General features: G+C 34.7%; 3 protein-coding genes and 1 non-coding gene across 5 annotated transcripts; 3 read left to right on the top strand and 1 right to left on the bottom strand.

The window, feature by feature from the left end:
- Positions 1-9,927: 9,927 nt before the first annotated feature.
- Positions 9,928-10,009, bottom strand: TRNAS-UGA (transfer RNA serine (anticodon UGA)). The gene has a single exon. It is a non-coding gene; the product is annotated as a tRNA-Ser (tRNA).
- An 850-nt stretch (positions 10,010-10,859) lies between these two features.
- LOC147383290 (methyl-CpG-binding domain-containing protein 4-like) lies at positions 10,860-14,122 on the top strand. Of its 2 annotated transcripts, XM_086428493.1 has the most exons (3): positions 10,982-11,012; positions 12,569-12,631; positions 13,483-14,122. In XM_086428493.1, exons 2-3 carry the CDS (start codon positions 12,629-12,631, stop codon positions 13,966-13,968), a joined length of 489 nt encoding a protein of 162 aa, XP_086284619.1. In that variant the 5' UTR covers positions 10,982-11,012; positions 12,569-12,628; the 3' UTR covers positions 13,969-14,122. The 2 variants fall into 2 exon arrangements, with proteins under 2 accessions (XP_086284618.1, XP_086284619.1); XM_086428492.1 differs by lacking the exon at positions 12,569-12,631 and having other exon boundaries at positions 10,860-11,012.
- A 1,318-nt stretch (positions 14,123-15,440) lies between these two features.
- RPH1 (resistance to phytophthora 1) lies at positions 15,441-18,977 on the top strand. The gene is made up of 4 exons (XM_086429380.1): positions 15,441-15,764; positions 17,501-17,711; positions 18,530-18,699; positions 18,793-18,977. The coding sequence occupies exons 1-4, from the start codon at positions 15,510-15,512 to the stop codon at positions 18,817-18,819; spliced, it is 663 nt and encodes a 220-aa protein (XP_086285506.1). The 5' UTR covers positions 15,441-15,509; the 3' UTR covers positions 18,820-18,977.
- A 1,758-nt stretch (positions 18,978-20,735) lies between these two features.
- On the top strand, positions 20,736-22,680 carry LOC147383288 (Phosphoglycerate mutase family protein). The gene is made up of 2 exons (XM_086427821.1): positions 20,736-21,378; positions 22,164-22,680. The coding sequence occupies exons 1-2, from the start codon at positions 20,928-20,930 to the stop codon at positions 22,580-22,582; spliced, it is 870 nt and encodes a 289-aa protein (XP_086283947.1). The 5' UTR covers positions 20,736-20,927; the 3' UTR covers positions 22,583-22,680.
- The last annotated feature ends 92 nt before the right edge of the window (positions 22,681-22,772 follow it).

The following is a 22,772-nucleotide window of genomic DNA, read 5'->3' as shown; positions in this document are numbered from 1 at the left end:
AGATTGTAAAATAAAAAAAATTAAAAAAAAAAAATGTGTGTGTGCGCGGACTCGACCAATCATAGTTTTACTGTCATCCTGAGAAAGACGTGTTCCCTCTTTACCTATACCTGTTAAAACGTAAATCATCTTTGGTCCTTTTTTTTCTACTTTTGGGTGATTGTAACAGAATCTCCTTGGGAATCTCTTTTTGAATATTCAAAGAATATCCTTCCAACATATCTACCACGTCAGCCCAAATCACAACAAAATGATTGGTTCGGTTTCGTTTCACGGATGTACTTCACACGTGTAATCCACTTCCACTTAAATTTTCGTTTCATCTGCAGTACTTTTTCGAGTGATGGTTTGTTGACCAACCAACACCGTTTTGACATGTGGCATTGATACATAAATATTTATAAGGGAAATTTTCTCTCCGATGATAAAAAATCGAAATTTTTTTATAAGATCATCTTATTGCATTCAAAAATACGATCCAATCCAAAAGTGTTGTAGATGATGAAATTCTATGAATTTTAAACAAATAAAAATATATAAAAGTTATTTTTTACTTTTGTATTTTTATTTTAAATTCGAGGGTTCGATCTATTTTCAACACCATTGATCAAATTTAAAAAAAATTATTTATTTTTATCATGAGATTTTTTATGAAATCTAGAAAGTTGTGGTGGTCGATTACTAACATGATAATCCATGTGGATCTTACAATACTTTTTAAGATTTAAAATCTAAAATAAAGATTTCTGGATAGTGGATATGCAGACAGGAGAGAGAAATTTCCCTCTTATTACTTATGTCATCAATGTCATATGTCAAAACAATATTGGTTTGTGAGCACAACGTTATCAGCAAACAATCACTCCTTTTTAAGATGATTGAGAGTTGAGATTACCCCCATCAACAAAACACTAAAATCTAATAGTTTAAATTTGAAAGTTGAATTACCATTCAATTTAAAATCCTTCGATTTAGTTAAATTTTTTTCCTTTATTTACAAATTTGATCTAGATCATAAATAATGGAGTCTTGATTTGATTTTTTTTTTTTTTTAAAGTTATGCCATCTCAACCATATGAGAAGTATTACAGAGGATATGCATCCAAACCCCCAAAAGATTTGGTAAGTTGGTCAAGAGCTTAAGACTAGGCTTCAAAAAAAAGTCCCGAGTTCAAACTTCAAATCCTCTTTTAAGAGTCATCCTCAAGGATTTATCCCAAAACTACTCAGAATGGGGGAAGGGGATTACACTTGCCCGAGATTAATTAGGGGGTGTCAAGACTAGTTGAGAAGTCTAAGCTCAAAGACCAAACAAATTCCTAATAAAAAATAAAAATAAAAAAATTGAGTTTGATGTGAAGGCCTTGCATTTATGAGAATATTTAAAATACACTAACAAAATAGTTTTAAAGTGATTGATTTTGAGAAGAAAAATAAAAGATTTTTTTTTGCTAAAGATTGGATATTATGGCATTATATTCCTGTAACGTAAGTTACTAATGTGGCATAGATGTATGGCTTTGCATCAAACTTGCCTGTTCGAATTTGTTTTGTATTTCTGGCATTGATGTGTCAGGTGGGCCATATATCTTCTGCCTTACAAATCTAATAATGATTGTCGTTGCATTAATATCTATCCTAGTGCATGCTTCAATGCTTGAATATTCTAAATGGTCCATTTTTTTTTTCAACTCACTAACGTGCCATCTATGCAACTATTTGAACCATTCAAATTTGTAGAATTTGAAGTGCCTTTTCAAGTCTCACCGATACAAGTGGATCATTTTAAAGTGAATGTAAATTTATATTGAATAATTGAGTGAGGTTGTTGTGGCAATGTCTTGTATTCTATTGTGTTACGTAGAGTTGCAGGGGTGCAAGAGTAGTGTCTCTGTGCGAAGTTCCAAATTTTTTTTTGGAACACAAAAAAGATAATCATGTAATATTTTCTTAAGGATTTTATATTTTGGGGAGATTTGCATATTTTGATAAAATCCAATTTATAAATAAAGATCTTTAGGACCGTAAGATTTAACTAAAAATAATGATTGTTCTTGATCTGATTTGTAGACGTAGACACACGATATAAAATCTTGTGTTTTGTGTGATTATATTATTTTTGTTGTTTCGTATTTTGACAGAGATGACTCCAATTTTTATTGATATCGAGTTAATGACGTTTAATCACAATTGTGTCGACGTGTGTGAATTCCATCCCTACGAAGTGATGGCAAATAATGAATTGGAATGAAATTTAATAAGTACCATATGAATATTGATACATAGAGGTTTTGAATCTAGATCTTGATAGTTGGACACACTAATCTCAACTTTCATGTATTATTTATAGATAGTCAATTCTAACCATTGGTAACTTCTAGAATATCGACTTGACATCAAATGATTTTTATAAAAGTTTCTCTAGGATTCTTAGATTGACTTCCACCGACAAATAATACCGACACTAACTTTTATAACTTTTAAAGCAAAAAAAAAAAAAAGTTGGGCAAATGTTTCTTTCGACAAAAATATCTTCACTTCCAATCTTTCCAAAAATCTCCCTTTATGGTTTTGGATAATTTTGAGTCCCTCCCTGTTTGGCAAAGATTAAAGAAAGACTAGTTATGATCAGTGACCGTGGTCTTCACTTATAGACTAATGAAAAATAACTTGAAAATCAACATCTTAGAGATGTTGAGGAATTGATGATGATAACAATAGTGATATTGTAAATGTTGATGACAATGATGATAATAAAGACAACGATGATGATGGTAATGATGACAAGAAGGGGAGGGCATTGATGCCATTTTATATATAAGGTACTTATTCCAGTAGTGATGATGATGAGGAGGAAGGGGAGGAGAGATGCATGATATCCTTGACTTTGGTAATCCATTAGAGATTAATATAAAATGACCGAAATGCACTTATCTCCAATTTCATGGAGAAAGTGATAAAAAAAAAATTTAACTAACACAACCATTTAAAAGAAATACTTTTCCCCAAAGAACATCCACCCTCAACTTCAGTAAGAAAGTATCACTTCTTGTTTTCTAGACATTAGAGACAAGAACATTTATATAATTTTTTTAAGTAGTCTCTCAAAGAGGGTTGAGATCATTAGAATCAAAACATGGGGGTTGCTCAAATATTTGCCAAAATCCGAAGGTTCACGCATAAATCTTGCTACCATTATTTTTTCAATTATTTACTATTTTATATATATATATATATATATATATATTCACCATATGGGTTTCTCAAATTTTAGGTAAATCTCTTATGTTCTACGATCTTTTTGAATTTCTAAAGCGAATCTTTTAAACTACTTTATAGTATTTTAGACCTACCCCTCCACATTTTCATAAATATTTGAGAAACCCATTTTTCCATTCCGATGATATTCACCTTCGTCTCGAGTTAACTTCCAATGCTATTTCAAATCACTTTAGGATTTATCTAACAAAACTTATCTAAATACCTTTATTTCAATATTAAAAGATACTTTTTACTCTAATTTTCTTACTTAAGATTCTCTTCTCCCCCACCTTCACTTTTTGCCTCCTCCCCAATTTTTTTGGGTGATCAGACATCCCTCTAAACTTGGGTGAATATTTGAACTACCCACACATTTGACCTTTTTCTTCTACTCTAGACTATTGAAAAATAAAATACTCTCATTTTCAACTTGTAACCCAAAAAATGTTTTCTTTTTTTTTTCTTCATAAAATCAGTGGTCTTAAAGTATTTCAAGTTCTATAAAAATTTAATATCTTTAATTATATTGCCCTTTGACTTGGCTCTTCTCTCAAAGACTAATGACAAATCACTTAAATGCCCTTTTCATCAACTTCTACCTAAATATTCTTCAGAAAAATCTCTTCAACCTTATCATCAACTGTGGCTGTCCCTCGGTAAGAAAATCTTGATTTCACCCTGTAGACACCCAAATTTGACCGAGCCCTCGACACAAAGTGCCCCAAAAATAGCAAAAATTGGAATGGACTCCGAGGCCCAAACCTATAAAAAATACAACGTATTTTGTCATCTTATTTTCAATAAATGGCCCAAGGCCTCTTACGTGGCCCACGGACCAAATCTCTTACCATCCTTCTAAACCCAACTCAACCCAAGTCTAAGCCCAGTCAACCCAAACCCAATTCTCTACCCAAGCCCAAATCATTCAACCTAAACCCAATTCTCTACCCAAGCCCAACATCACAACCAATCACTTAATATGACACATGTCATTACCCCCTTCCACCTCCCTCATCCAATCAACCAACCAACTCCATTACTTCCCTCAAAAAATTAATTCTACCCATAACCTATCCTATCCATTCTCTTAAATCAAACACTTATAACCTATCACCCTCCCCTAATCTACTCCCATCATTCCCTACAAAACATATCTCTACAATCTACACTTATACCCATCCTCTCAAATCAAACACCCATCATTTCATATCAATTCATCTCAACCTTTCATTTCCACCCACTTTGACACATGTCATCATCTCCCTCACCCTCCCAAAATATCATCAACCACCTCATTAAATCACTCATTCTCTTAAATCAAACATCATTTAAATCACAACTACTACCTTAAACTCACCTCACCAAACACTCAACCCAAATGGGTTGGGTTGGATCCAAACCATTTGGGTCAAAACTCACCCATTTAACCTTCTTACATAAATACCCCTCAAACCCCATCAATTTACACATACCCTTCTCTTAAACCCCACACCATTCTACCACTTCTCATTATTTCACCCAACTCTACCCCTCAAAATAACTCACAACCTCTATAAAAATCCCATCACTCTCAACTCTCAATCCCTAATGAAAAATCCCACATCCAACCCTCCAAAAGATAAAAAAGAAATCACTCTCTCAACCTTTCTCTCTTAACCCTCAACTCACCTTACATCTCATAACTCTCAACTCTCCAACTTCTCTCAAACAAATCAAGCAAGGAAAAAGAAGTCAAGGAAGGTCAAAGGAAGTCAAGGAAGGGTCAAGGTGGGTTGACAAAAGGAACACCCCCCTCAACTCCCCTCTTCTACTCTCCCTTTCTCTACACATTTACACACACACCACTATGGTCTAAATCACCGAAGGGCCCCTTTTTTATAAGGGTGCCCTTAATGATTTGAACCGATATCGAAAGCCCCTCACACTTGAGGGCACACATCGATTTTCATTCTTTTCATTTTCTTTTTATTAAAAAAAAAAAAATCAAATTCGAGGTTACCACATTACGTGGATGGAGTAGAGTGCCTAACACCTTCCCTACTCTATAAATGGACCCCCTTACCTTGAATCAAAGGTTGGACCATGCACCTTATCCTACGAGAGTCATCAAAAAGGATGTCAAAATGACATATTTTTCAGAAATACAATTTCGGGTGACCATTCACACCCATTTCCAAAAATGAATGGTGGCGACTCCAAAACACCCCAAAGTGGAGGGATGTTTTCAAAACATTGAAAATCCCCGTGTCCACACACCCCTAGTTGGGTGTAACGGTCAAGGCATCCCTCTAAAAAAAGGACAGATCTTAAGTTCAAGCCCCTCATTAGCCACCCACATAAGAATTTTGATGTGCTTACCTCATATTTTTGATAGAAAAATCAAATATTTTACCTATGAAGTTGAAGAATTTGGAATAGAAACTAAATACAAGATAATTAAATCATATAAATGAAAATGAGTCGTGCTAGAGTAACTAAACAGAACACTGCGCTTACGTGGAGGTGTGCACGGAACCATAGATACTTTTCCTCAAAATAACATTTTTTTAATTGAAATACATCAAGTATTGCATGTGAACTACATTACATATTGACGTGGCAAAATCTTAAACTATCTAGATTTTCCATATCACCATCAACCATATCTTAAAATAGTTGAGATATCCAGACAAAATTTTTTCAAGATAACCCATAAAACTTTTAGTATATGTTTGATTGCACATGAAAAATAAGATGGAAAATGACATTTTTTTTGTGCTTGATTGCATTATTTCATAAAAATTGATTTTTCACCCCAATAAAAAAGTTCACCACCACCACCACCACCATCACATTAATCTCATCGTCGTCACCATCGCTGTCATCACCTTCTCTGAAAATCTTCTCTCTCTCTCTTTCTCTCTTTTCGTCTTCTTCTTCTTCTCCTTCCCTCACCTTCACCGCCACCATCATCACATTATCCCCTCTTTTTCCTCACTTACTTCCGTCGTTATCACCACCACGTCCTCCCCTATCTTTCTTATCATTTCCCAAGTCTCTCCCTCTCCTCTCATCTTCTTTCTCCTCCTCCTTCTCTCCTTCTTTTTCTTCATCTTTCTCAGACATTTTTTTCAAGTAAAATCAAATAATGAAATTTAATTTTTCTATCCAACCTTATTTTTCATTATTATTTTCCTATGGATTTCAAATTCCATAGAAAATCACTTTCCATACGATCAAATGTGTCTTTATTTTTATTTTTCAGCCACATAAAATAGAGAGAAAATGGAAAACAACTTACCGGTAAATGGGTTAGAGGGACCCGCCAATCTCTCATTTTATCATTCCAGCTCATCCATCGGTGGATCTTAGTTCCATCTGTCATGCTGGCAATTTCCACACCACACTCCAAACCTGAGATTCGGTTCCTCCAAACCTCCCCCTGTTTCCCCCTATCTTCTCCTTGAGGATATTATTAATTTACCCCCTTTTTTTTTTCTTTTTTTCTTTTTAAATTTATTTCTTCCTTTATATATATTTCCATCGCTCCAACCCCAACAGAGACCAAGAAAGAAAAGAGAAGATAAGGCCCTCAAAATGTTTAGTTTTTGCAAGAAGACCCTTCAAACTTTTCAAACTTCCTCTCACTCCAAATCCGAATCTTCTCGTCCCTGCCGGAATGTTCCTTCTCCGACAGATGGATTAAGTTTGATTGTAGCCGCAGATTGTCGGAAACCAGCAAATGTTTTGGATTCCGCTGCTGTAAAACCACCACCTCCATTAACGAACTCTGTGAAGAAAGATCCAAGTGGATTGTTAGGTTGTTTGGAAGATTTCAGTGGTGTTGGACCTTTCGATGGACTTAGCTCTTGTACAGAGAGTCTAGGGTTTGAAAGTTGTGATCAGATGGAGGAGATGATCATGATGGATGAGATTTCAAGATCTAGATCGACTGATCGATCGAGTTTGCAGAGGAGATCGAGAGAGAGATCCAGAACGAAGAGAAGAGAAGATTTGAAGAAATTACCGCCGCCTCTATCTTCTTTGAATCGAAACGGACAATCGAGTTTCTTGCTCAAGCCTTTGAGGAAGGATGGGAGGTTACAGTTGGTCGAGGTGAGGATCGATCGTCCTGAGATTTTTCAAGTTTCCCGCCAAGATGGACGGCTCAGATTACAGTTAATCGAATCCGAATCCGAATCCGAATCTGAATCTGAACCCGAATTACAGGAGGAGGAAGAGAGAGTTGAAGTATGGAAGATTCCAGTAACAAGTGGGCGGTGCCAAGAGATGAGAAACCACTACAACCACCACAACTTGCCACTCTGGAACCACCAATGCGTGACTTGAGGTGACGTGTTCAACTTATTTTCTCTCATCTCTTCTAAATTTAGTAGACTTTCTGCTAAATTTAGTGGAATTCGGCTAAATCTGGCTATCTGGGGAGCAGTGCAGGCAAACTAGCAGCACCTTGTAAAGTGTGGAGAATTGAGATCGTGTACTACCGGATGTTAGTTTGCAAAACGACTTCTCAATCTGTTTTGACTGTGTGTATATATACGTATGGTCCACGATTAATAGCATCTTGATTGTTGATTTTTAGTGTTTTGAACTAATGTGTTTGATGAGTTATGGAAAGTTGGTTTTAAGTCATTGAGTTAAAATCACCAATCAGAGAATAGATGAGAAAATAAATAAAACTTTTTAATTACCGATATTGTCAAAAATTAATGTCGGACCTACTTTTTTAATGTGTCTATTTTTCCCCTTTTAGAGAATATTTATTAACTTCAAACGGATTCAATTGTGTTGTATAAAAGTGATGATGATGATGATGATATCATCCAACGGTCCAAATCAATTAGTATCAGCCGTCACTATAGTAAAATAGTTTCTCCAATTGTTCCCTTTTCACAGTTAGTCAAACATTGCTTCCCATTCTCTCCAGTCTAATTATGTTTGACTTTGGTCTGACTTTGGGTAAATTTAGAATTGATTTGGCCTTTAGAATTGACTAGGGTTCGCAAAGAAAACTTAGGACGTAATCGACGGTTTCAATAATGAGTAAATAAGAAATCTTCTTGTTCTTCTCTTTTTTCTCATTGTGATACGATGTACCATTACTTACTAGGGATTAGTTGAGACGACAAGATTGATTGGATTTACTCTTTAGGTCATGACTTCGAATCTCTATATACCCCTCTACGAAAAAGATGATTATTTAATTGTTATACATGTGCTAGATGAGGATAATACGTGCGATCTATCAAAGCAAAAAAAAAAAAAAAATGCTACATTATTGTTCCTCGTTGAAGTCATATGTCTAATTCATTAGTTGTTTATCGGAATTGTGATTTTTGAGGATGGATAGCTACTTAAAATTTTTATCTCAATAAGTATTGTAGTAATTTTACTTTTATTGATTGTTTGATTTTTTTATTCTTCGATATTATTAAATAATGTAGCTAAGAGAGGACCGATACTTTTCATTTATTTTTACACTTAGGTTAAAATATCATCTTGCCCAAAATCATTATTTGCCTTCATATATATATTTGCTAACCGAGTGTTCGGGCCAACTTGCACGCAGCACAACTAATCTCGGGGAGGACTACCACAGCAACCCATCGTCATGGTCCCCCAGTTAAATCATGAGAAAAATCCAAGAGGAGAATCGAACCCATGATGTGCGCCTAACCCACACTTCACGTGCCCGCCATGGTGCCTTCATATTTACTATCACATTTAACTCATGATACCTTAATTTTATGTAATTATGTATTTTCGAGACTGTTACATGTTTTTTTTTATTATCCTCATAATAGACTCGACTAGCAGGGGTGAAACAACTAACCAATTAGAGTACCATATCTCGCCCAAATCCCTTAAGTACATGCAATACTCCACAAACCGCATATATCAAGTAAGGAGGGAAAAATCTTCGTGGGTGACCAACTAGTGATTTGTACTCAAGACCTCTCCCTTTATAGGCAAATGCCTTAGCCATTGTTCCATCCCACATGTCTTCTTTTTTCTTTTTTCCTAGGTTCATGCACAATGTTCATTTTAAAAATATTTAATCTCTTAAAAAAGTCTCTCATTTTTACCTTTATATGGATATATGTATAAGATGTGATTTATAAATGTAGCTTTCTTTCCTGATTTATATTAATTTGTAAATATTTTTCTCAGTGTTTCCAGTTCTCAAATTGTTTTATAGATATATGCATTATGTTTAAGAAAATGGATTGACTAGTTGCACATCACTAATTGTTGGTTGTACACAGACCTACAAAAAATTACCTTAATTTTTTTTATAACCTCAATTTAAACTTACTAATTGCACTTCATCATGAAAAACCTTAGGGTATAGGACTTATCTACCTTCCTGTGGTTTCAATTTATTTGCTTTTGTAAATTGTAAACATGTTCTATTTCTTAGAAAAATTATTGAACCAACAATAATTTCTCTAGGCATGGTTGAAGGAAGAAAAAAAATGGAGTGCAACATTATTATTATTGGAGTGCAATAATCCAACTGAAGTGCAAAAGAAAATTTTAAGTGATGGAGTGGAATTGTTAGTGGATGATGTGTAACTAGTCAATCCAAATATATATATATATAAACCTTTTGAATGGGCCATAAAAAAGACTAGAACCTTCAAGGACTTTGAAAAAGTATGATTTCGTCGACAGCAGGGTTCGAACCTGCGCGGGCGAAGCCCAACAGATTTCAAGTCTGTCTCCTTAACCACTCGGACATATCGACTGTTTGTTGTTCAATTAAGTATAAAATTATAGTTTAACTATGTTATGACTCGGTTTTGTTGCGGATAAGAAACAGAGACCTCGTGTTGGATTATTGTATAAAATATGAAACCATCCCACCACTGATGAAAGTGCTAAGCTGGATTTAGGTCCACACACTAAGCTTACACCCAACACCATAAATGGCTACGTGGCAGATATTGGGACCAAGTATGGCTAACATATGTTGAATGTAGACCCAACCCTAATCATATTCTCAAAAGAGTTGTAATAATCTGACAACCCCCCACCCCTCTGACATACACCCCCATCACAGAACCGTAGATCATTTGCCTTGGGATACACAAGAAAAATATTTACAATTTTGGGTTTCTCAAGGCAAATGATCTATGGTTCTGTGACGTAGGTGTATGTCAGAGTGGGTGTTAGGAAATCATTAGTTGTCGGAAAAATTTCACTCATTTTTTTAGGGCATATTTCCATACCAAAATCTTTCTCTATTTTTTCCAAAATTTTACCAAATTTATCATAATTAACCAAATTGATCCCATTTGAATAAGAATCCGAACTTTGTTAGTATAACCTTGGTTATAAGTTTTTTTTTTTTCTAATTTTTTTTACTAACTTACAACTTTTAATACATTAGGGGCAAGACCTCAACTTTAACTTAGAATCTCTCAATTTGAAATTTTTTTTCAAGCTCATGAAAATGTTTTTCTTCTTTGAATTTGTGTAGATAAAAAATTTAAAAATTAAAGATGAGTCAAATTTCACTAGAAGCTAAACCTTTGACAATGGAGATTTTGGGCCTTATTGGGCTGGGTTTTGAAAGTCTGAGCATCTCACTCACCCTTGGACATTGGTAGTCATCTGGTTTCGAATCTCAACCGTCCAAATGTAGGGCCGACATTGTCTCACTGGTGATCACTATTTTTTAGCTCGCGTGTTCGAACTCCGAACACTGACGAGTGAAAATGAAGTTGGAAAACCCTAGAAACCAGGAGGTATGGTTCTTCTCTTGTTCTTTCTCTCTTGACCACCATTAAAGGATCACTTTTGTGTAATTTCTTCTTCTAGATTTGAATTTGATCTTGTTTTCATTACAAACTCTAGAAATCTGAGTTGGGTTCTCACTTTTTTCATATAAATTTGAGTTGGGTTTTCTTAAATCCTTGTTTCTCCAATTTTATTTTATTTTATTTTTTAGTCTCCTCATATCAAATTTGGTCTTTCCCCCATATTTCTGGTGGTTTTAGTAGGAACTTGAGTTAGATTTTAATCTGAGTAGAAAATTCTGCAATACTGAAACATGGGGTTATGTAATATTTTGTTCTAGACATGAACTCAAGCTTGGTTTCATCATAAAATTGGAAATCTTGAGATGGGTTTTCTTAAATTTCTTGTTTCTCCACTTTATTTATATTTTGATCTTTCAAGTTTTAGTTTCCCCATATCAAATTTGGTCTTATATTCTGGCGATTTTTGTTGCAACTAGAGTTGGGTTTTAATCTGAGTTTTATGTTCTTCTCTTCTTGTTTTAACAGAGACCTTGATTTGTTCATATTTGTTTCTTTGAGATGGATACCAAAATACACAGTTTTTTTTTTGATAAATATAAATTTTATTAATGAAGAGCTTTTTCCTTATTTCTTTGATGACTTATATATAGAACTTGGGAAATAGAATTTTAAGCATCATCGCTGCCACGCTATATATATATATATATATATATATATATATATATATATATATATATATATATATATATAATATATATATATATATGGGTCGGGTTCCGTAGACTCACATTACGACTCACATTGCGACACACCATTTTGTCTTATATGGGCAAACATGTTTGGAATGGGCTGATTTTTTGTGAGGATGATCTCTAAGGTGAGGAGATCATCCTTGCCAAAAATCAGCTCATTATGAAACTTCTAGCCCCATGTTTACAAGTTGAAAAATTTTAGACCTACCAATTTTTGTAAATCAATTTTGATGGGGTTAGAAGTTTTGGAATTGGATGATTTTTTGCCAGGATGATCCCCTCATCACAGAGATCATCCTCACAAAAAATCAGCCCATTCCAAACATTTTTGCCCATATAAGACAAACGGTGTGTCGCAATGTGAGTCGTAATAGGGGTCGTAATAACGCTATCCTATATATATATATCCTAAAAAATTTCTTGTATCACATCTGTCATGCCTTGTATCTTATTTCCCAACTAAACTTCAAAACCATATCAATTGAATTTGAGAATCCCAACCCTGTAAGTACTAGCAACATCTTTGCTATCCCACATCACGTTTCCGCACCTTAATTGTAGTTCATCTCAAAATAAACCTATTATTTCTTTCTCTCTAGAGGCTTATTCATCTTCATAGGCCTTCTATCACCTCAATGTCCAAACTTCTTGGGAGCACTTATTTATTTATTTATTTTGCTAAGTAGGGCACTTATTCATTATCCATCAATGATGTGCTTTTGCTTTACTTCTCTTGCATTTAATAAGAAATCTCCTTCAAACTTTCATTATCTTTGTTACTGATGCCAGTATTGGGGTAGGAATCTCTTATGAGGCCAAGAGTGGTAGAGAAGAGAGCTTCGACTCCATATGGTTAACTTCTGTTCAAATCCACTTTCTTGTAGATCCTTTCATGATTATCATCAAGTTTTATTTTCACTCAGAGAACTCAGGAATGAAAAATAATAATCAATTGTTTTGTGTTCTATATACGTGATACCACATCTTTTTTTTTTCTTCCTTCATGTTGAGGGTTGAGTTCGATCTTTGACAAGAAACCCGTTTTTTTTTTTTGGAGGTATTTATCAGTTTATCTATGTTCCCTTTCCATTTCCTTTAGCTGAATTTGAATTTTTAGTGATGAAACCAAGTACCCTTGCAATTTTTGCTTGGTTGTTTATTTTATCTTAAAACCAAAACCTCACCTCTGCTCTTGCGATTCTCTCCAACATAATCATGTTTTATATATGGATGTGTATTTTATTTCATTTGAGTCCGATTTTGTTGTTTTCCTAAAAGTGGCTCATTGTTGGAGGTGGAGACTGATCTAGGCTTCTCGGGTGAAAGGGCTCTTCTGGAGTCAAAGTGGCAACGGCCCCGAAGGGGCTCTTTTGATGTTATGTTTGGTATTGTGCTCTTAAGAGCAGGAGAGGGTTTGAGAGAGGAGAGAACTCTTGTATCTTGGCGATTTTTGCCTTTCATATAGTGGAATAGGTGTGCATCCATGGACATATCTCAATCTAAAGGGAATCATGTAAATCTGTATTATTTGCATTTTTTTTTTTCCAATTCGTTTCTTGGTTTGATTGCCCATGTTTTCTTAATACTCATATGTTTCATGCTTGACAATTCTACCATTCAAATATTTTATCAGAATTTTTTCTCTTGATTATCTGTTGTATGATATTCTTCTTGATTATCCAACTTCACGTTCTTAATGACAGAAATCCGGACCATACTCAGTTGGTTTGTTCACCGTACAATGTGCTAAATGCTTCAAATGGAGGATAATTCCAACACAAGAAGAGTACGAGAATATCAGACATAAGTTCATAGAAGATCCATGGGTTTGCACTAAGAAATTCAATGTTTCTTGTGAGGATCCTGCTGATATAGAATACGATAGCACTAGGACATGGCTTGTCGACAGGCCAAACATACCAAAAACCCCAGCTGGTTTCAAGAGAGGGTTAACAGTTAGAAAGTGTTTCTCTAAGTCGGATTCCTATTACGTTGTGCCTACAGGGAAGAAAGTGAGAGCTCCCGCCGATGTTGAAAAGTTTCTAGAAGAAAATCCCAAATACAGAGATGTTGTGGAAGTTTCTGACTTCAATTTTGCAACCCCAAAGATAATGGAGGACACAATTCCTAGAAATTTGAAGGCTGCAGGTAGCAGTAAGAAAATCAAGATGTTAGTGACGGATGATTGAGAATTTTTGGGGAAAATAATCTCATGTAATCAAGATTCGTCGGCGGAAGCCTATCAAATGTGTTTAATTAGATTAAGTGAGACAGTTTATGTGAAACTGGCATGGCTAACAAATATACTAGGAGTAATATATGTACTAGTAATGTTTTGTTGTATGTCTTCTTTATGTTGTGTTAATTGGATTTGCCATTTTCTCCTATTTTTGTTGTCTGTTATCGTAATCTTCATGTCGGACCATCATCTTTTGATTGCAAACAATTCTTTTACTTCAATTTGTTCCTAAAAATTCGTACTTTAGATACCCCAAACACCTCAAACCAGCGAGGGATCTGTTGTCACTAGGTGAAGCAATGTAGTTGAAACTTTGCCTAGAATAATGTCTTGTTTTGGACTTAATCAATTTGATTTTAATAAATGTATATAGAGTATGATATACTTCCTAATGTCTAAGTAAAATATATAATACAAAGAATTCATCATTAAAATATTTTCAAACACATTATCGGATCAGAACACGAGTCCTCATCCTCGTACGAAGCTTAGAACTTTATTTATATGATGACAAGCTTCTGAAATGGCAACCTGTGAATTGTGGATCTCGAGCTCAACCATTGTTCTGGTGGCGTTGATGTCCTCACAGATTTTATCTACTTACCTAAGATCAACTCTTTGATCAATTATTAGACACTTTGGAAGAATAAATGTATAATAGTATCGGGTTAGGTTCTGTTGACTTAAAATACGATACAAAATCTTGACCGTGTAAACACAAAATCCAATGGTTGATAATTATTCTTCAGATAAGTATTATTGAGATATGCATAAAATCTCAATTGTTGGATTTTGTGTTTACACAGTCAAGATCTTGTGTCATAACTTGAGTCATATTTCTTTGAGTCAACGGAACCCCACATGAAGAATTAATGTGGGGATCAAGCCGTAAATCAAATAACAAAAGCAATTAAGGATAAAAAAGAAGAACACAACAAGATTTACATGGCTCAGCACGGCCTACATCCATGGATGAGATGATAGTGAGTCACTGATTCTAGAAAGAACTTACAGATCAGATTTCTGCAAAAGTATCTGTAACGACAAGATATAAAAATCCCTTCAGAAGCCAAAGGACCATGCAAAATGTAGAAAATAAAAATCGTAAAATTAAACATCCATGTGTACCACATAGTATAGAAAGGAGATCGGCCAGAAGTGGAAACGTAATTATGTAAATATTATAAATGACTTGCAAACGCTAGAAACAGGAAGCTGGTCTAAGCAACTTCTTACTTTAGACTATTATGTATTTCTACGTTTGGTGGGAAGCAGAATCAAGTGTTCTCAATTTGTAATATCAATGTAAGAAGCGCTTTTCATTTTTTAACTCCACAAAGTGCTAAAAAGGCTCTCCAAACGCAAACTTAATAAAACCAAGAAAAGTAAGGTTATTTTAGTAATTTCACGCATACTCATGCTAAACCAGACACCCCTATCTCATCCTCTTCTCTCTTTTGGCCAAGTTTTTTTCTTCCAAAAATAAAAAAAATGTATCCGTTAATTCCAACGGTCTCCTGCAACTGCAACTCTTTGATTTCAAAATTTCCCGCCACGTTATCGAATTTCAGAAACAATTACTACTGTTCTAAACTAATTAGGAGAAAATTCAAAATCTTGGCGAGCTCAGAGGGTGGGTTCGATACATCGACGGTTGAGGAAGGCCAAGGAGAGGGAGAACCCAAACAAGAGATCAAGACTCCTCTTTCATCCACTACTCCTGTAATTGAAAAAGACATAAAAAAGGTGGAATTTTTTTTTTTACGTTCTCTTTTGGGATTATTTATTTATTTTAAGAACACAGTAGATATGTTTGTGTGCTTGTGGTGTTCGATTAAATTTCAAATACAGCACCAATAGAAAATTTTGATTGATTAATGGCTATTTTTAAAATGATGTTGGTATGGGTATGGCAGTAAAGATGATGAAATGTTTTTGATAGTAATTCTGGTACCTAAGAAGAGTTGAAATTGGAGATTGGGTTCATCTCGAGTCGACGGTGTTTTATTCGTAAATAAGTTAGAATCATATCATGATTAATGAATAACATCCACTTTCTTATTTCAAAATTTTATCTTTTATGGTTGCAATACTGAAAATAGTAAATTTTGAACTGTTTTCATGATTCAATCAAAATAATTAAGAAAGGGAAAAAAAGAAACTTCAATTTTTTTCAATTTTATGTAATGGGATTTGGGGAAAGAAGTATAGAGATATTATGTTCTCACAAATGGTGTCTTAGGTACCATGGTTTAATGATTTGTAACCCAACCTTTTTTTTCCTAGTTGAACATGGGTTCATATTATAATTGTCTTTATCCATTTAGTCAGACAAACTTATTATGAAGGGAGAATAACAACAAAACTTTCAATATGTCATGCCTAAGATTTTGATAAAGTTGTAATGAAGCCCTCAGAAATTGGGTATCTGAGGTGCCACTTGTGAAAAAACGAAATAGCAAAGATAACACAATTGCACACAACACAAGGATTTATGTGGTTCGGCAGTGTGCCTACGTCCATGGAATAGAACAAGGACAATCACTACTTTCTCATAAGTTTTACAACCCTAGAGATCTCTATTTATATAACCAAGAGTTGCCAAAACATGTAAAACTCCCCAAAACAGAAACCCACAAAAAATTAGAAAATCCGAACAGAATACAAGACATTTACACAACACCATGGATGAATTATGCCCAGTTAGTTTTGTAATTGAATATGAATCAAAACAAAAATGCCAAATTTACGTCCTCTACCATTGAAAATCCATTTTTGGTTTTGAGTCAAGCATTGAAAGTGCATCCTATAATCTTTATATGATTCTATTGATATTCCCTTCATCCACTTCAATCCCGTTTTCTTCGAATTTCCTTACATTTAAAAGGCCCCCCTCCCCCCCAAAAAAATAAAAAAAATTATATTGTTAGACATCTATATGGACAATGAAGAACATTGCTCAAGCGGTTGCAATTGATATTTTCCACTTTTGAAATTGGAATCGCCCATGACCATCCTAGCTGTTAATAAATGTGTTAAAAACCATTATTCCAATTAGTTTATGACTGTTGTAATGGTAAAAATACTAGAAAAAGTATCAACTGCTATAGTGATGAATAATGGTCGAGGTTCATCATCGATGCCCCCTTATTTCATTGGTTTAAAGCCTTGCATGATCCAAAGGAACCTATTTTAAAAATGATTGTATTTGTCAAAAATTAAAAATTACTTTGTATCCTACAAAAGGTTTTAAGTTTCCCCGGTGTCTTTAGTGACTTAAAACAAATTAAACTTGGATCTAAATTTATTACTCATATGCCAAGAGTATGGAAGCCTCCTTGCTTTACTTTATCCATAATATTTCTGATTCGTGAAATTTTCTTTTAGTGAGTTTTTTTTTTCTTTATTCTTTTGTCGTCATTGCAGATATGTGTGTATCTACATGCATATATACATCAGTCTAAGCTTCAAGTCTTCAACAGGTTGTCCAGAAGACTGCTGCAACCTTTGCCCCAAGGGCATCCACCGCCACGAAAAACCCTGCTGTACCTGGTTCAACCTTGTACACTGTTTTTGAAGTTCAAGGTTATGCTTCAATGTTGGTAGGAGGGGCCCTCTCCTTCAATCTTTTATTCCCATCAAATGAACCTGACATATGGAGACTAATGGGCATGTGGTCCATTTGGATGTTCAGTAAGTTAATTCTCCATTTATGCATCAGATAACCGTTGACTGTATATTTTCCTCCACTCTCGGGTGTGTCATACCCCAGTTAAAGCCCCATGACCCTCTTATATTCATAGTTCTTCCCCCTCTTCAACACATCGGTCTTTTGGAGAAGTTGGTTGGTTAACATGGTTTCAGAGTGCTAGGTTCATATAGGTTACAGGTTCAATTCTTTCTAGGTGAGGGGGAGTGTTAAGTGTATATTTTCCTCCACTCTTGGGTGTGTCAAACCCAAGTTAAGCCCTGTGACCCTCTTATATTCATAGTTCTCTGCCTCTCCAACAGATCAGTCTTTTGGAGTAGTTGGTTAGTTAACATGGTATCAGAGCACGAGGTTTGTATAAGTCATGGGTTTGATTCTTTCCACCTTTATGGGTGAGGGGGAGTGTTGAGCATACATTTTCCTCCATTCTTTGGTGTGCCATACCCCAGTTAAGCCTCATGACCCTCTTATATTCATAGTTCTCTCCCTCTCCAACAGATAGGTCTTTTGGAGTAGTTGGTTGGTTAACATGGTTTCCAAGCGCTAGGTTCGTATAGGTCACCCTTATGGGTGAGGGGGAGTGTTGAGTGTAGATTTTCCTCCACTCCAAGGTGTGTCATACCCCAGCCCCAGTTAAGCCCCGCAACCCTCTTATATTCATAGTTCTCCCCCACTCTAACAGATCGGTCTTTTGGAGTAGTTGGTTGGTTAGCACAAATTTCATTTTGTATATAGAGAATGCTAGCAAAATAAAGTTATGTTCTACACTCTATTATGATTTTGAGTTTATGTGGTTTTGCAGCAATTCCTTCCCTTCGGGCCCGAGACTGCTCAAAGAATGAGAAGGAAGCTCTCAACTATCTATTTCTTCTCATTCCACTACTCAATGTTTTAATCCCGTTCTTCTTGAAATCCTTCTCAGTTGTCTGGTCAGCAGATACCATTGCTTTCTTTGCGATGTATGCATGGAAGGTATGTACGCTCTATTTCTTCAGTACCGAATCCATTTGATTTTCTATTCCTTAACATAATTTGTATTGAAAAAAAAACTTTTCTTGTCTACAGCTTGGGTGGCTGCAAAAAACTGATTAATTTGGTCCAGTGTTTCGGATTCATTCCTCAAGATGAGTTTGATCTTGTATATTTTTTTTGTGTTTGGAGTAGCAAGCATTTATATATTTTTCTAGTTCTGTTGGGATGTATGATGTTGATATGGATATTAGCAATAATATTAAATCACATTGATGACATTTCACTTGGATCATTTTGTTGCAGTGATCTTGGGGAATAAGTTAGGCATTTGGTTTATGAAAAAAGGAAAATTTATTTTCTTGTATATTTAGAGAATGTGGCACACGATGTCATCAAGGTGATACGCGTGATGACATGATAGTGGTGCATGTGGTGTTCTAAGGCATAGGACTGGTATCGTGTCTTGCGTGCAATGTCATTTAGTAATCCACATGGTGCCACAAATAGGCTGCAACTTGGGAGGGCCAAACCTGATGGGTTCAACCTGACCTTGGGTCAAGTTTGGGCACAATTAGCTAGGGTTCAGGCAAAAAAAATTTAGACCGAAATAAACCAGGTTGGGTTCAGGCATAAATATTGGGTTGACCGATTTGCCCAAACCCAAACTTAATACAATTATAATTTATAAATATTTTTTTAATAACTTTGTTTCTTTAGTATTCATTATTCTCATTTCAAACTTTAGTTGATCATTATGACCTTTTTCTTAATTATTTGCTTTTAATTTCATGTATGTGAACTTGAAAATATATTTTTTTTGACAAATAATTGTATATTTTATATATCACCTATCCCCTCTCAAAGCTGTAATATCACGAATCTGAGTCACATCCACCATGCAAAAAGCACAAACAAATTGAAGCATATCTAGAACATGCCTACAAATTTGACCCACTACGCCACCCGTTCACAATAGAAAACCTTTTGACTTTGGTCATGCGTGCGATATTAAAATGATCTTTTGAAAGTTATTATTGTTTTTTTTTTTTTTAAAGAAAAAAAATCCCAAAAATAATAGTGTATGATGGTTTGGAAACCTACTTCGCTCTAAATGCATTTTCCATTGGAAAGTGCTTGCAATAGTTTTTAAATCTATTGCCCCTTTTTGTATCTTACCAATTCAAAATCATATAGAATAATGATAATCTGACACTCTTTTTTCAAACGCTCCTCATGCATTTCCTGACTTGGCAGTTATAGAATTATAAATCTTTTTCTTGTGTATCCCGAAAGAAAAGATCTACAATTCTGTGATGAGATGTACAAGGGACATCTGAAAAAAAGAGTGTCAGATTATCACAACTCATATATATATATAACTTCCAAAACTTTTATCTTACTCATTTTAAAAGTATGAACTATTTTCCTAAGAATATTAGATCACGGGGGTGGTATTTCACTAAAGTTCGTAATAAGGATAATTCAAATTGTCATTAAAAACCAGATATTATAATTAATAACGGAGAGATTTTTTGCTTACACAAAAATCAATCTAAATTTTTATAAAATCCCAAATTAACCAATTACATGAGCAAAAATTATTTCTTTGTAAACCCAAAAATTTTAAGAGTCGTGTTGGAGTAACCTCAAGCTGGAACCTCATATCGCACTTCTTGACGTGAAAGATCAATGGGTGAAAAAGCATTTATTTTTCCTACCCACTTTCACGTCAAGAAGTGCAATATGAGGTTTCATCCTGAGATCACTTCAGCATTATTCAAAGAGTAGTACTGGGGTGACAAGATTTATTGTGATTCTCACAATTCTAACGTGGAGATGCATACATAACCGTAGATGGTTTTTTACTCGTACTGTGAGAAAACACATCTATGGTTATGTGCACATCCCACGTCAGACTAGTGTCATTCCAGCATTTTCCTTATTCAAATTTTAAAGACGGGGAGGGTACATTTGTCATTTCAAATGTTCAAACCCAATGTTGAAATTGATTAGCTTCCATATGATCTACCCAATAAATGGTGAGAGTTAGAGAATTTTCTCCCTTACACACACACACAATTCCCAAATCACAACTAGAAAAATTTGACCTTTTTAGAGATTACTTAAGAGAGAGAAACCCAATCATCTCAAACAGAACCCCAAAGATCAAAGATCTCAAATAAGAACCCAAAACCAGAAGAGAGAAGAAGAAGAACAGCAACAACAATATGGTTCATCCACAACACAGATCTCTCCCCAAAAGAATCATACTTGTCAGACATGGCGAATCTCAAGGAAATCTCGACGGCTCTGCTTTCACCACAACCCCTGATCACAAGATCCCCTTAACCCCATTAGGCATCAACCAAGCTCTTCTCACAGGAGAACAGATTCTTCATGTTGTTTCTGACGATAATCAATCTCAGAATTGGAAGGTTTATTTCTATGTTTCTCCTTATCAAAGAACAAGATCGACTCTTCGTGAGATTGGGAGATCTTTCCCCAAAAAGAGAGTTATTGGAGTTCGAGAAGAATGTAGGGTTAGGGAACAAGATTTTGGCAATTTTCAGGTGGAGGAGAGGATGAAAGTCATTAAGGAGACTAGAGAGAGATTTGGGAGATTCTTTTTTCGATTCCCAGAAGGCGAATCTGCTGCTGATGTCTTCGATCGCGTTTCCAGTAAGATTCAATTTTTCGCACTTATTTCGAGCTTTTTTTCTCAAATTGTTTCAACGCTTCAAAGAAAATTTTCGATTCCCCTACATATAAATTTTGGATTTGAAAAAAAAAAAGAGTAATTCTCCGGATTTTGGTGAAGATTTGAGATACCCAGAATGTCAACTTGACCACATATATATTTTCATTTTTTCTTCAAATTGACCGAAATTTTTTCATATTTAACCTCTTGCTTAAAAGATCATAATTTTTTTTTTTCAAAAACCCATTGATACAGTTTGATTATTTGAAGCTACTTATGATTTTGAGTTTCATGGTTTTTGTTCTCTAGGATTTTCATTTTTGTTATTTATGATTTTTGGTTGATTATTTTTGTCAGATTTGGTTTATGCGATAAGGCAAAAAGTAGTTTGCTTGATTTTATTATATAATTAGGATTTGTTTCTTTTGTTTATGAGTTAATTTGTTGTCATATTAAGATTTCTATATATTAGGTTCTTTTCCATTTTTAATGTTGTAGGGCTCTAGGGTTTGAGTTTTGAGTTGAGTTTTATTTATTTTTTATTCAAGATGGCTTCTAACAAAGGTTGAACCTAATAATTTAAAAATAAATAAATAAATTAAGGATTTATGGCAAGAGTTTGAAAATGAAGATATATTTCCATCAAGAAATCAGTCATTTGAGTTTTATTTTTAAAAACCCTAAAATTTTCTATTATAGATTATCCAAGATCTCAGGGTTTCTGTTAAAAATAAATACATAACTAGAGACTATATTGAATCTACAGGTTTCCTAGAGTCCCTATGGAGGGACATAGACATGAACAGGCTTCAACAGGAAGCCTCGGATGAGATAAACCTGATCATCATCTCGCATGGATTAGCGATACGGGTCTTCCTAATGAAGTGGTTTAAGTGGACGGTTGACCAATTCGAGTACCTAAACAATCCCCAAAACTGTGAATTTCGAGTTATGCAACTGGGACCAGGTGGAGAATACAGTCTAGCAATCCATCATAATGAGGAAGAGCTTGAACAATGGGGACTATCTCCAGATATGATAGCTGACCAAAAATGGAGAGCCAATGCCAACAAAGGAGACTGGAATGAAAAGTGCCCATGGTACCTCGATACTTTCTTTGATCGATTTGCAGACTCGGATGATATTGTTGAAGGAGATGACATTACTAACCATCACAATTCTTGATTCCATTTGTATAAAACTATATTAATGCCTAACCATTTGGCTGCTTTGTTTTATTTGTTTCTTCTTTCCTCTTAAAAAAATATGGTATTTCAGTATCAGGTGCCCATGGTTCAAAGTATTTTTCTTCTTTGGAACATTTCTAATTTAATTAGATCTGTAAATATCGAATATTTCAAATTGTCTAAGATTA

This window comes from Akebia trifoliata, chromosome 16, assembly GCF_017979445.1.
Source record: "Akebia trifoliata isolate Shusen 1 chromosome 16, ASM1797944v1, whole genome shotgun sequence".
Taxonomy (NCBI): Eukaryota; Viridiplantae; Streptophyta; class Magnoliopsida; order Ranunculales; family Lardizabalaceae; genus Akebia; species Akebia trifoliata.
Note: the sequence above shows the minus strand (reverse complement) of the source record. Positions and strands in the feature narration are given on the sequence as shown.

Coding starts and splice junctions, on each gene's coding strand:
- RPH1 (XM_086429380.1), top strand. CDS start 15,510: ATGTATCCGTTAATTCCAACGGTCTCCTGCAACTGCAACTCTTTGATT. Junction 17,712..18,529: donor GTGGTCCATTTGGATGTTCA/GTAAGTTAATTC, acceptor GTGGTTTTGCAG/CAATTCCTTCCCTTCGGGCC. Junction 18,700..18,792: donor TTGCGATGTATGCATGGAAG/GTATGTACGCTC, acceptor TCTTGTCTACAG/CTTGGGTGGCTGCAAAAAAC.
- LOC147383288 (XM_086427821.1), top strand. CDS start 20,928: ATGGTTCATCCACAACACAGATCTCTCCCCAAAAGAATCATACTTGTC. Junction 21,379..22,163: donor TGTCTTCGATCGCGTTTCCA/GTAAGATTCAAT, acceptor TTGAATCTACAG/GTTTCCTAGAGTCCCTATGG.
- LOC147383290 (XM_086428492.1), top strand. CDS start 10,983: ATGAAGTTGGAAAACCCTAGAAACCAGGAG. Junction 11,013..13,482: donor AAAACCCTAGAAACCAGGAG/GTATGGTTCTTC, acceptor TCTTAATGACAG/AAATCCGGACCATACTCAGT.